General features: G+C 40.4%; 4 protein-coding genes across 4 annotated transcripts; 2 read left to right on the top strand and 2 right to left on the bottom strand.

The window, feature by feature from the left end:
- Positions 1–910: 910 nt before the first annotated feature.
- FOMMEDRAFT_71808 (uncharacterized protein) lies at positions 911–1995 on the bottom strand (the record flags this gene model as incomplete). The annotated part of the gene is made up of 4 exons (XM_007262202.1): positions 911–1318; positions 1375–1523; positions 1587–1719; positions 1798–1995. 4 exons carry the CDS (start codon positions 1993–1995, stop codon positions 911–913), a joined length of 888 nt encoding a protein of 295 aa, XP_007262264.1.
- Positions 1996–5769: 3774 nt separating this feature from the next.
- FOMMEDRAFT_138204 (uncharacterized protein) lies at positions 5770–6488 on the bottom strand. Its single transcript, XM_007262201.1, has 3 exons — positions 6456–6488; positions 6382–6401; positions 5770–6309 (listed from the first exon to the last, which is right to left on the bottom strand). The coding sequence occupies exon 3, from the start codon at positions 6216–6218 to the stop codon at positions 6021–6023; it is 198 nt and encodes a 65-aa protein (XP_007262263.1). The 5' UTR covers positions 6219–6309; positions 6382–6401; positions 6456–6488; the 3' UTR covers positions 5770–6020.
- A 1368-nt stretch (positions 6489–7856) lies between these two features.
- FOMMEDRAFT_16728 (uncharacterized protein) lies at positions 7857–8485 on the top strand. The gene is made up of 2 exons (XM_007262200.1): positions 7857–7974; positions 8038–8485. The coding sequence occupies exon 2, from the start codon at positions 8198–8200 to the stop codon at positions 8372–8374; it is 177 nt and encodes a 58-aa protein (XP_007262262.1). The 5' UTR covers positions 7857–7974; positions 8038–8197; the 3' UTR covers positions 8375–8485.
- Positions 8486–11497: 3012 nt separating this feature from the next.
- Positions 11498–12463, top strand: FOMMEDRAFT_151072 (uncharacterized protein; the record flags this gene model as incomplete). The annotated part of the gene is made up of 4 exons (XM_007262199.1): positions 11498–11753; positions 11820–12085; positions 12195–12266; positions 12326–12463. 4 exons carry the CDS (start codon positions 11498–11500, stop codon positions 12461–12463), a joined length of 732 nt encoding a protein of 243 aa, XP_007262261.1.
- Between the last annotated feature and the right edge of the window lie 701 nt (positions 12464–13164).

Here is a 13164-nt window from a genome sequence, read left to right as displayed (position 1 = left end):
TGTTCGCGGGCAACTGTAAGAAATTTACGATCAAATTTCCCTTCAGGCTATATTTATTTGGTGCTCGGGTCCCTACACTCCTTGATTCAATTTTTTGTCTACTCCGAATACGCCGCTCCTTGAATGGTTTCGTTTTCCGTTCTCTGTTCTTTGTGTGCTAGTGACTCTCCCCCTTTTTTGCTTTTTGTTGGAACATCTCCATCCATTCCCACTCTCACTCTGATTCCTACTTCGTTTCGCTTTTCTTGTGCATTAAATTTCGCGCTTAATACATGAATTCAATTTACATACTGTTTTGGTTCGTTTTCGAATTGCTTTCCGGAATTGATCTCGTTCACACAATCAAATCCCCACTCTAATTTTCGTTCAAGACTTCTGTTCATTTATCAATAAATCTGGTAAGCTTTGGCGGAGGACTTTACATCTCCTATTTTCTCTTACTTCCAAGTTTTGGACTAGTTGCAGCTCAAGTACATACACTCTCATTCCTTATGACCATAATGATTATACCCTTCCAATCGCACATCTTTGCGTCTTCTTAGGATACATTGACTGTATGGATACAACGAAAAGAAAATCGAATGTATTATAATATTCACCGGTCCGACTGATGACAGCCTCCCTTTGCGAGGATGCGGGAATCACGATGTAAACAGGAGCACATCGCCTACATAGCCCAGACACTAATAAACATCGCCTTCGACGGTCTCTCCGGCGTCGAACGTTCGATAGGAAATAAATGACAGGACATGCTGTTGTTTATTGTGTGGAGCAGGACCGGGGTGGAGGATCGATACACGACTAACCGTGCACCCGGCAGGCAGCGTCACTTCTGCTATATTAGGGTTCGCAGTGCCTTTAGGTAGCGCGTCCTAGCAAAACGCCACTATCTTTTAGAACCAGAGTCGGTTTAGTCCCAGACTGATTCTGACCCCGATTCTGCATGTGTATCTATTTCGAAGAAGTTATCGTCTGCCACACGGTCTGTTTCCCTTGGCACGTTGTCCTCGGATTTTGACATCTCTGGACGGCCTTTCTTCCCTTTTTGAGCAGGCGCTCCGCTCTTCACCGGTGTTCCCAATGCCATATGTGACAACGTCGCCGAGGCAGAAGCCGTAGTACCTTCTACATCAAGTTCCGGTTCATCGCTCAGCTCGCCCATCGCCATCTTTTGCTTGATAATGCGCAAGAGGTCTTCCCTGCGCTCGTCCGTCTCGCTTTGCGGTGTCTGAAAGGCTTCGCTGAGATCTGGATTTTTCTCGGTTTCTTCCTTAGATGGCGGGAACAATGAAATGTATTTCTCGAGCTTGGGATAATTCTAGGAGCGCGTGACGCATCGGTTTACTATGCAGAAAGGGTCCCATTGCAATGAACATGGTAACGTACCAAAATATAATTGAGCTGAGCGCGAAATTCAAAGAGCGTGTTCTCGAGCTTCGTTACCGCCTCTTTCGAAAGCGGCGAGTCTTCCAGTTCCAATTGCTTCTTCACCTTCTTGATCCTGCGCAGCACCTTCTGGCGTTCTAAAGGTTGTCACAATGCTGCGAGAACGATCAAAGGAGCGGTAGATCGAGATGGCAACGCACCAAAGAACTTGACCTTGTGGTACCGCTTGGCCAGTGTACGTTCTTTTCTTCTTCGCTCGGCAGTTTCCAGATCTAATTGGAGAGATTTCAACCGCCGTTCCGTCTTGACGCGTACATCCGCCGCGAGGTTGTCCTAGAAAATGGATTCGCCGCAATAAGTGATTTATATTTTTCCTTGCACAGCAGAAGACAAGCAATCACGCCAACGTACCCTTGCGAGTAATCGGCGTGCCTGTCGTAATGCAGATTTTAGTTTTTGCACGCCAGGAATGTCACTTGCCGATGCGTCATTTACATGCGCATCAGCTTTTCGCCTAGTATTCGAGCCATGTCTCCGGGATGACTCATGTACCCCTGAGCGTGCATTCACATTCTGAAGTTTCACTGTTGATGTGCGTGACGGTCCCATGTTCTCGAGCTAAGGGCAGATGATAGTCGGAATTTAAGATCCGTCGTGTTGGTTGGTCAAACTGATAGCAACAAAAATGTCTTCATGAATTACGTAATACAATGTGTGGATTGAATTATAATCGTGGGAAAACGCGTGGATGGATTAGAACCTCCACTCTAAAACGAGGTTACTTCATTGCTTGATTACCATTACCAAGTTGATCCTTCTCGCGGATTAAATCCTCTATGGTAATAGAAGACATCGATTTCTCGAGCTTTTCTAGATATTCAGCCTAATCGCATATGTAGTGAGCAGTTCGTCAAAGTTCTCGCCTCCGTATTCCTAGTCCGACAAAATTGACTAACCTTTTTGCCTAAATACACAGGTATGCCTTGCGGTTCAAAATTATCGTTACAATCGGTCTTATAGACATGCTCATCGCCATCAAATTCCACGTTAGCATGGACTACATGTAGTCCCTTTCCATTGCTGCTCGGCAGGGCATACAGAACCTGGCCAAAAAGCTCTGCATCCCGTTCAGCGATACTACTAAAAAAGATTCCATTTAATCGAATGGACGACGCTAATCTGATCTGGCTTGTTTACCTTTTCTTATCGGAAGCGGCCTTTATTTAAGTATGTCAATCGATTAGTACGTGGATACGAAATAAGCGTCAATCTGTTGCATGAAACTCACAGTGTCTGAACTCATTAAAGAAATACTCGACTGGTGAAGTATACAAGGCGGCTAATCTTCCTTTGTGGATTCGAGAGGAATTCTAAGCATTATATACCTATATTACTGTGTGGTCCTATGAGTTGGCTGGCCTTGGAAAGCGTGGGTTCGGAAACGTGGCTCTGGGACAAAGGCAACGACCATTTAGAAAGGCAGAAGGTGGCCTAAACACACCGAACTGAATAACATTGCGTATTTCCCATCAGAAGAACTTAATGAATGTGCTAGTATGAGCAATTGCTGGCCCTAGTGAGCTGTGTAAAGGCCTCGAAATGCAGGCAACATTAAAAGTTGCCTAATCTAGTCCGCGCTTTATACAAAGCATAATTAATGTATCAATAATAAGCACGCTGTAGCACTTTGCATAAACGCACGCATACCCATTATCCGTCGATCTGTCGATCACTGACGCACATCATATGACAAATAACGTGTCGTGCTTCTTTCTTTCTCCCCTGCCTCCCTAACATTCTGTGTGTTGCTGTACTGTATATTTTCTAGCATATTCACAAGACACTTTTACAAGTAAGCTGACATAAATATCACCTATTTCGTATATATTTACTAATTTATAATATTTATTTGATTATATTATATAATGCTAAGTTTTGATCAATAGTCCTTATAAGTAGTTTGAGCTAGTTTCAAATAATCTTACTATAGAACTAACATCTTTATAATACTGAGAACATAATACAAGTAAAATAAAGATAGTATACTAATATTTATTAGAAGAAATTTTAATATTATATTATTACAAGTATAATACTATATATACTATATATAGTACAACTATAACTGTAATTCATCCTAAGAATGAAAATTACAGTTATAATTTTACAACTGTAAACTGTTATTAATACATAAAATTACACACATACTGTATACAGTATACTATAACCTTAATAGTATTCACTTTATTCTAGAATCTAAATATTGTTATATATGTATCTAAGAGGTAAAAACTACTGTTACTAGTAGTGTTTAAGACTATATATTTCTGCTATTATTATAATCCTCCTGTTATACAGGCTCATAAGTTTACTAGTTATTACAATTATTTGTATATAGCTTTAAGAGTTTTTTTAATTTGTTTTGTTAGTAATTAAACTATTTATTTAAGACTATAAAGTAAGTTGTCCTAGACAAAATAGAGTATAAAATAGAGTATCAGTCTACTCTCTAGTATACTTAAGTGCTGAAAAATTTATACTAAATGAATCTAATATAATAGTTGTGTATTTTCTTATTTTGTTTTTTAATATATAATACATAGTATTAAATAGAATAATTTTGTAAGAAATATACAATACTTTAAAAGTCTTGTAAACTTACAGTTATACATTTGAGATAATGAGTCAAACAATGCTTTGTACAGAACAAGTAGTTCAGTCTATAACTTAACACACTAATAATATTTACTATTAGTTATAAAAGAAATATATATATAATAAATGTTTACCTTATAATAACAGTTCTTACAAAATTGACAAGTAATTGTTTACTTAGTTTTGTCTCTATACTAGTATATATATGTATTGTTATAAATAAGAAACTGTTACTACTAAATTAATATAACTTGTAACAAGATAGTTTTTAATAACACAATTAGTCACATTTTATACAGAGGACTAAGAAAGACAGTTTAAGAAAGGTACATTTTCATGTTTACTAGAGTATAGTATTCTTTTGTATATGAGTATAAGCAAATCCTTAGAATGTAAGTACTAGTAGTACACTTTTAAAGTATAATGTAAGGAGTAAGTAAATGTTAAAAAGATACTCCTATTAGTTAATATAGTATTATTGAGTTAATAACTGATTAAAAGACAGAGTCTTTAGAAACACTATAAAAGAAGCTAAGTGTTAGCTTAGCTTTTGTGTATAAGTAAAACTTACATGCTACTCATTCTACAAATAAGCTATATGTTGGTATATTTATATTCCTTATTAAAGGTATTCCAAATTATATATTTGTATAATAATATTAGTAATACATAATTTATACACATTAATTTAGTAAGCTTATATAAATAATTAGTTGTTTTGAGAAGAAACATTCTAATATTAGTAAACCTTTATTAATATACTTAAATATTTTATATTTTATTTACTAATTTTTATTAAAATTATAATAGTTTTCTTTAAATTCTCAAAGTTTTGCATATATAACATTTATTTTTTACTTACTCCTGTCAAATAAAACTCTAACAATTTGTATTATTTCAATTTTGTAAATATAGTAGATAGAATAAGAAATCAGGTCTTAATATTCTGTTTAGTATGCAAAAATGTTAACTAATGTATTTACTGTTACATTTAAAAAAATTCTAATTATTATATTAATAATTATTAAGTATAATTTCTAGTATTTAATACACATTGACAAGAACAATATTTGAGTAGTTTATAACTACCTAATTTAAAGTTCAAATAATGTGTAGAATGTTATCTTTATCAAGTTTAATACTATTGTTACAGTTAAATTATTTGGACAGAAATTTATCAATTCTGTAAAATAACACATTTGTATGTTTAACAATAACTCCTGTCTAATTATTGGTAGCTACTTAGTAAGACATTATCTTTGTACTTAGCTTTATGTACTTAGATTAACCTTTCTTATCTTATATTATTATCTGTATTAAAAAAGTGTAAGCACAGGACTTTACCTAGGAGACATGCCAAGTATATATATAGAGTTAGAATGATTGAGTATAGGAGCAAAGTACAAAGTCAAGATTCTGATTATTTAACTACCTTTTATATGTACTGTAAGTCTCATGTAAAAGATTGTACATAGTCTTGAGAAGTTACAAGAGGCTACTCCTGTTACCATACAGTACAAAATGTGACTAAACTGTACTTTGTTTCCTTAGACTCTCCTTGTATTACAGAAAGATTGCACAGGATCATCAAAGAACGTGCTAAGAAGTGATCGCATGTAACATAATGATCCGTGAAGGTGGTAAACACTATTTTGGGAGACAAAGCTCCGGCCGATAGGGATCCTTTGTCATTAGATACACGTCTGTTCCTCGTTGCACAGGGTTTCATCGTACTATAAAACACAAACAAACTACTATTGTACAGGTAAGCCAATAACCTTTCAAAGGGCAGCGAATGGATCGGTTGTTATACAGATCAACTGGGGCGACGTGTGAAATACAAGACAACAAGCAACACAGGGCAAAGAAACGCAAGACGGAGATCATATATCCAATGATAGACTCAATCCTTTGCATCCTCCAATTAACAAGCAATGCTCATACAATGATGCATTACAGACAATCAAAATCAAAAGACGTCATAGAACGTGTAAACCTCTCCATGAATTCAGACTATATGCCCATCCGGTCAGTGCATAAGTGCGAAGAAGCTGCGTTAGCCCGAATGTGAAGAAATGACTCACAAGAGGGCCCAGGTAGTCTGGAAGAGCTAGCGGCTTGAGGTCACCGTCGCACTTCGTACGATACGCTTGTTCAAAGCCGTTGTTACCGGCCATTGCATGGATTACCTCGAAATAGGCTCCATCACTAGACCGACAAATGTAGATTACTCGACCGAAACGTTCTTCGTCCTCCTCTGCGAGAGTCCTGCTTATCATGAAAATCGAACGCGATCGTCAGAGAAGGATGAGGAGAATAGATGGACAAACGGATCTATACCTCTGGGCAGACGTCTGTGGCTGGAATAAAGACATGTGAGTAGTAGGAAGCAGCAAATAACGGGAGCAATTAACCCGCCCTGAGTTCACCGCGGAACGTGGACGAATCGGACTCGTTGGGTCCAGTAGGCTGCAATCTTTCTTCAACTTTACACAGCGCTCGCAGGCCAGACCATCTGCGCTGTTACACTATATGAACAAGGAATACGGTTAGCGCTCCAACTGATATTTTAAAAATCGCCTTTTGCCTTCTGCCTCGCCTCCTTGCATTGCAAACAGTTCCCATAGTTCCGATTTCTCGCGGCAGCTGAGCGTTTAGTCGTGTAGGCACAGTAAATGTCCGGGACGGCCATGGAGTGAGGTGGGTTTGCAGTTAGAGGAGGCGCTGATGGTGATTGATAGTAACAGTAGGTAGGAGCATTCATCCTGACTTTAAGTGGAGGAATGTGGTGTGACGCAGTGGTCAGAAGCTCCAATGCACGTTGTAGCCGATAAGCTATATTATCGCCGAGATTCAACGACCTTCAGGCGCAATAGTACTTCTTACGAATGTGTCGGCTGCTGGGCGAGCAACGCCGCCTGATCGCCGCGGTATTCAACAAGGGTCTGCCGCAGTAAGCCGGGCGGCTTGCACTACAACATTTGGTAGTATCCTAGATGAGGACAACGTCGGAAGTTGCCTATAAAGAAATGGACAACGCTCACCAACAACTTGGCTTCACCAACGGGTGTCAGCAAACATCCGAGTCACCAACAGATTAGCAGCAATTGCCCAAGCGATCGACGAGGAGCCGTCACTGATAGGCAAATCCATCAAGACCAGAGATATACAAAGAAGCATTCGCGTCGCTTAAACATATATTTCCAGGACCCATGAGATTCGGGAAGGCCTTTCTAGCATCGTTGGTGGCGGACAAAGAGGACAGTCGAGGCTATCGTGGCCATTAACGAGCTTTATAGGATAACGAGAACCGATAGAAGCAATTCAATTGTGCAATCTGGAACTTGTCGTAATGCTTCGCTGTCGCTAAATTTGAAAAAAAATCAATGGTCAAGCGACTTCCCATCCCATGGAACAAGGACCTCGAAGTTTAGGAACCAGAAGAGCAAAAGTCACATTCCAAGTCAACGCCACTATCATGCACGGGACCAGTAATTTATTCAGTACGGCATCTAGCAGGTATAATACCGCACCGCAATGTTCAGCGCTTTGGATCTCTTCACCCGCAATCTTGTTCAATTTTATAGATCTGCATAGATTGACAATTGATGGACGACTCTCTCAGCACCAGTCGTCTCAGCCCTTAGAACTTATGCGCGGAATCGCCAACCGTCAACAGTCATTTTTGGAGAAGAACCCAGACACATAATGTTCCGGATGGAAGAAACGCAGCAATTCACGGTCAGTAGTAATACGGAAGGACATCTTCAATGAGGCGGACGTATAGAAGTAAATTTTGCCTTCGGATCGAGAGAGGAAGAGCACCCTTCGGGTGTACCACATCGGCGAAACGAACTACCGGGCTTTTTTTCTTCAGTTACGAATGCATCTGGTGAACATCTTTGCATCTTCCCATTATTCTAAAAGACAAGACTGCAGAGGTATTTAGTGGAAGTGAGTGTCTCTCTGTAAGTGGGATAAGATGACGTGGCTCACCTAAACTACAGGGTTCATAAGAAATTCATCCACTCGAGGAAGTTTTCCTGCCGAAATTGATAGCAATGAAAACTGGTACGGCATGCTTGATAAGTTTCGACTGATGGAACAAAGAAAGGCAGTCCTTGGCGACGACTGAGGGGCGATGCCACGTCCCTCCATGACCTACACAGTAGGCGGTACACACCAACAAGTGACATCCATTGACATTGACAACTCTCTAAGCTTTTCATTCCATATTCAGAAGTCTCCTTTCGCCAGCAATAAGAATGCCTTGATGATCAATGATACCGTGTCGTCGTACGGCCATAGAATCTCTTTACCTATCCTCCTGTAGTCGAGTGCCCGCATCCTCATCCTTCGAAGTAACTCTCGATGCGCCTATGAACACGCAAGCGTGCTGGTGACACGACTTTGTGGAAATGGTTAGGTCGACGTAGATGTACAAGAGCAAGAGAGTGTGGGAAGAGCGCTTGTTCAAGCGAACCCAGGACCGCACAAATTACAACTCCGTGGCTTGGTGCTTACATCATGACTCTTTTTTTGCCCTTGTCTCGATGTTTCCGAGTCCGACTTTTCTTACCTATTCCGCTAAATGTGGTCGCGCAGGAGTAGTTTCCGTTCTCATAATTATGTAAGTTTATTTTCTTCAAAATTTCCTGTCCACCCAAATCGTGTAAGGAACAACGAGAAGCGCCCCACTTACTTGCCTTAGTTGAAGTTAATTCTAGGACAGCAGACAAGCTCCCCGCTCGATTCAGTCCTTGTCAAATCAATCTTACAAGTCGGCCAACCAGGTACTGGCAACATGCTGTACCCGAACAAATATTGGCAGGTCAAAAGACTCAAAACTCTAGCCGTCCTTGAGTCTCGATCGTTAACTACAACGGGATTGGAGCTGGTTTACCGCATTCGAATTGTTGCCTATACACAGGCCCTTGCCAGCCATGGATATCGCCTATGTACCTACATGCTATTTTGTGAAAGCGGGTACTTACATGGCTCTTAGGGCAAGGCTATCGCCCTATGTCAAACCACCAACAACACCGAATGACACCGCATGCGAGAGGAAAGGGATGGAAGCCTGAACCATGGAAATCAATTTCTTTCGGGTCAAGGACAACGATCGTGGAACTTTGTGCCAGAAGGGCCTTTTTGAAAAACTGTGGACACGGCGACGGTGGGGGATTGTATTGTGTCATTAGGACACGTTGACTCTATAAACAGTATCCATTTGCTACAACAATCTGATTGAACATCGCATCGCAGATGGTCATAATCATGGTCTTCCACATGTGAAAGACAGGAACACAGACCAAACTTGAATGTGCTCAATACTCGATGAGGCCTCGTTTTCGGTGATCCTGAATTGCAAAACCTGGTTCCCTCCGGAATCATGCAGTCCTGGAATCTCTGATTGGTATTCATACGGATGGTCAGCTTGCATTGCAGAGAAAATGTCATAAGTGGTGATTGTTTTCCCATGTCACTTCTTACGTCCAACTGTTCAGATGCCACTCGCTCACCCATTGTCAAGTATACTTGCTCGTCTTATTCTTGTGACGCTCGAAAGAGAGTTGCACTCAAGGAGTGCTACAATTGTACGTGGTGCTGATCCGTTCACTGCCTTTCTCTTTCTGATACATTTTACACAATACAGCACGCTTTTAATATTAATACATGACATATACTTAACCTCAAGAAGTGTACACAGCGTCTGGCATGAAATCGAACAATGTTCGAGATCTACGAGAGATACCGCGAATACAAGCTGTTGTCTCGATACCAGTGCCAAACTGAACGTAACGTTTACATTAGATGTCTATATGGAGCAGCTAATGTGAGTTTACACTCAACGTCCACAGTAGTAGACCGACTTAGCACTTAGCTACTTAGTCAGCTTTGATCGGTCTCTGCTAGAAAGTAGGCCTACTCGTTTCAAAGCCAAAGCACAGAATCTAGTGAACGAACCATCGTACAGATAGCACCGGCTTTGGCGCACCGTTCGCATGGTGCAAAGGGCTTCGTCAGCGGTCGGACGCACTTATACGGTGACGTTAGTTACGAGGGAAATAGAACATGATACGTCTTCTTACCTTCAATTTGCGTGTCCTGCAAGGGTCGCATGATCTTGGAGTCCGCCGAGCAATTCTTTGACCTGCTATTGCATCTTCTGTGGGACTGGATCCATTCTGCGACCCAGTTGTACTTGGTTCATCCGAACTATCGTGAGTGTTGATATCTGTGGTATGTCCTGGATGGCAGTGCCGACAACGAGAGCGAGATGCCAAAATTAGCAGTGCCTCGAAGGCGTACAATGGGATCATTTTGGATTTTGATTTGAGGTTTATAATATATGCGCCAGTGCTTTGTTAATGCTATTCCTCTTTTAGGAGCTATATTCCTTTTGCTCACGCGAGAATGCTCAACCTAGTTGCTAAGTCGAGTGCGTCTGCAGCTGCGTCCCAACTCTTCCGAGCAGCAATATATTTTAGAGAGAATGACGCTGATAAGTGGAAGAAGGACATGACGCCAAGGTGTGAACGCTCTATAGGCGTTCAGTACTAAATTGCAACCTATAGAGACACAGTTGTTCTGTAAGAAGGGTCAAATGGTTGAAATGATTTATTTGCTTGCCCGAGGGGTCTTCTACACTTGCGCGTCCTTCCTCCAGCACCACTGGTAATGGTGGTAAACGAAACTGGTCCATGGTAAGGTTACAGACGTCGAAAGAAAGTGAATCCAATTGTTTTGACAGTACATCAGAAATGCTGTGCTACCATCACGAAAAAGTCGCAACAAATGTATTTAATAATAGCAAAAGTAATCTAATAAAATGATTTCATAAGTATTACATTCTAAAATAATACTTATATTTTACTTGTAATGTAATTATAATGATTGTATATAAATGTAAGAAATATACAAAGTTTCTATTAAACTACAAACATGTTTTAGAGCAAGTAAGCTTACTAATAGTATTATTACAACATTACATGTGAGATACCACTTAACTCTTATTATAATCTGCTAAAATTATATTATAAGTTATTTGTAACAATAGTTGATTGATTATAATAGTCATAAAAGTAATACATTGTACTTGTAAGTTAATTACAATAACTTCTAGTAAGATAATATGCAATTATATATATTAATATTGATAACAATCACTCTGTCAGACTTATAAAATAATTTGGTTTTACTTTTAAACAATATATCGAATTGATTACATAATCGAGTACCGAAGATCGAGTGCATATAATGACGCACTTGCTCTCGTCACTCCTTTTCCTCCTACCTCCACCATCTCCCCAACCCTCTTCCCCCAACGCTATGTCGTCGCTCTTGTTCTCTCTAGCCCAGTCCTCTGCCTACAAGCATCCTCCAGCAGGCACACTGCCTGCAATCACCCAGACAATAAACATCACTGTATTTGTCTCTCTAATCTGCCACTGCAATGCCCGTGCTGAGCCTCAGATCCTGTGACGACACGACTGAGCTGGCTACACTGTCCTTCATCGTAAAGCGTAAGCAGCCAGTCCACTTCATAATAACTCGCACAATGGTTACTCACCCCTCTCCTCCCAACTTTTTGTCTCCCTTCCATCCCTCCCGCTCCTCGCTCCTCGCTCCGCCGCTTGCGTTGCCTCTCCTTCGTTGTCCTCCTCTGTTTACACTCGCCTTCCTTTTTGCATTCGCATTCGCGCATCCGCGTTGTTGACCAATGCTGAACGACTTCCTCAATATTTCCATACATTTGCGTACTTCCCGCTCTGTAGTGCAAGTAACAGTCGACAAGCGCGCGCTCGCGACAATACCAACGTATGACCACTCCCATGGTACGACCCTCTCTTTGACGCTGTACACGCTCTCCTTCCCCACCCATTCCATGCTTAACGCCACTCTCGACAGGTCCACCCCACGTGCATTTACATTCCTTAGTGCAGCGGACAACATCATATCGAACAGAAGCAGTGGACTGCCACTTACCACTCCTGAGCGGAGTCCGTCAATACATTCCACTTTGCCTTCTCTGTTCGAGCCGGTACGTCCCAGAGATCAATCCACAATAATGACTCAGTTCACTGCTCCTCCAATTGCACGTTACAGTCAGAATATGTAGCATATGCGTACTGATACGGCTTTGTCTGCAGCCTGAATCAACTCGTTCAACGCTCCGGATCTCAACCTGCATGCACCACTCACACTCGCTGCACGCCGTCGCAGTACGTCCACCTTTTCTCTCCTATTGATACTTACTAACTACTCTAAACCTGTCTAACAGGTGCAGCCTCAACCTCCACAACCCACTCAACCTCAACCCACACACACACGCAATTTGACTCACAGGTCCCGAGTGACAACCAAACGTGGTGATGAAGACTACATCAAACAGCCCAAGGATGCGTTCATCCTTTTCTGACACGAATTCTGCTCATGAAAGAACAAGGCAGAGGCTGCTAGTGGTGTAGGGGTCAGGACTGTAGAAATAATGTATCATTTATTATTTTGTATTAAATAATTAAATAATTATTTGATAAAAAATTGTATCCAAAGCAAAAGGAAGTGATTCAAATGCTTGTAATAGCTTATAAGCATTATAAGTAGATATTATACTGTCACAAATTAATAAGTATGTCTTAACCTTGTAATCTTAGGAAGTATATTATAATCACTTGTATAACTTGACAATTTACACAATTATAATTGTAATTGCCAAGTTTTAAAAGTATTCTTGTTTACTTATTTAACATTGTACTATCATTGCTTAACCCCCTATGAAGATTATATTAACATTGACAAATTTTATAAAAGGTACAAAATGTATAGGATTACAAGTGAATACAATACTTAAGACTTTTTCGTGATGACTGCATGATGGCATTTTGATTCCCATGCATTCATTATTACTTCCGAGAGTTTTTCCCAAGTCAGGCTCACTTACGTCTGTGGATAGACTATTTGCACATTAATACAAACCCACAACATAACATTTATTCTATTCTTGCAAATGAATAGATAAGTGTAATATGATGTTATTATAGTGATAGGCAAATTCAAGGACCCCATCATAAATATCAAGTACGGCACGTGAGTTATGGGCTGCAAAGATAAATAAGTTAC

The sequence above is a fragment of the Fomitiporia mediterranea genome (assembly GCF_000271605.1).
Source record: "Fomitiporia mediterranea MF3/22 unplaced genomic scaffold FOMMEscaffold_1, whole genome shotgun sequence".
NCBI lineage: Eukaryota > Fungi > Basidiomycota > Agaricomycetes > Hymenochaetales > Hymenochaetaceae > Fomitiporia > Fomitiporia mediterranea.
This window is presented reverse-complemented; position numbering and strand designations above follow the sequence as displayed.

What these genes read in the sequence shown, in the direction of transcription:
- FOMMEDRAFT_138204 (XM_007262201.1), bottom strand. Translation starts at nt 6,218, where the DNA reads ATGGCCGGTAACAACGGCTTTGAACAAGCGTATCGTACGAAGTGCGAC.
- FOMMEDRAFT_16728 (XM_007262200.1), top strand. Translation starts at nt 8,198, where the DNA reads ATGACCTACACAGTAGGCGGTACACACCAACAAGTGACATCCATTGAC.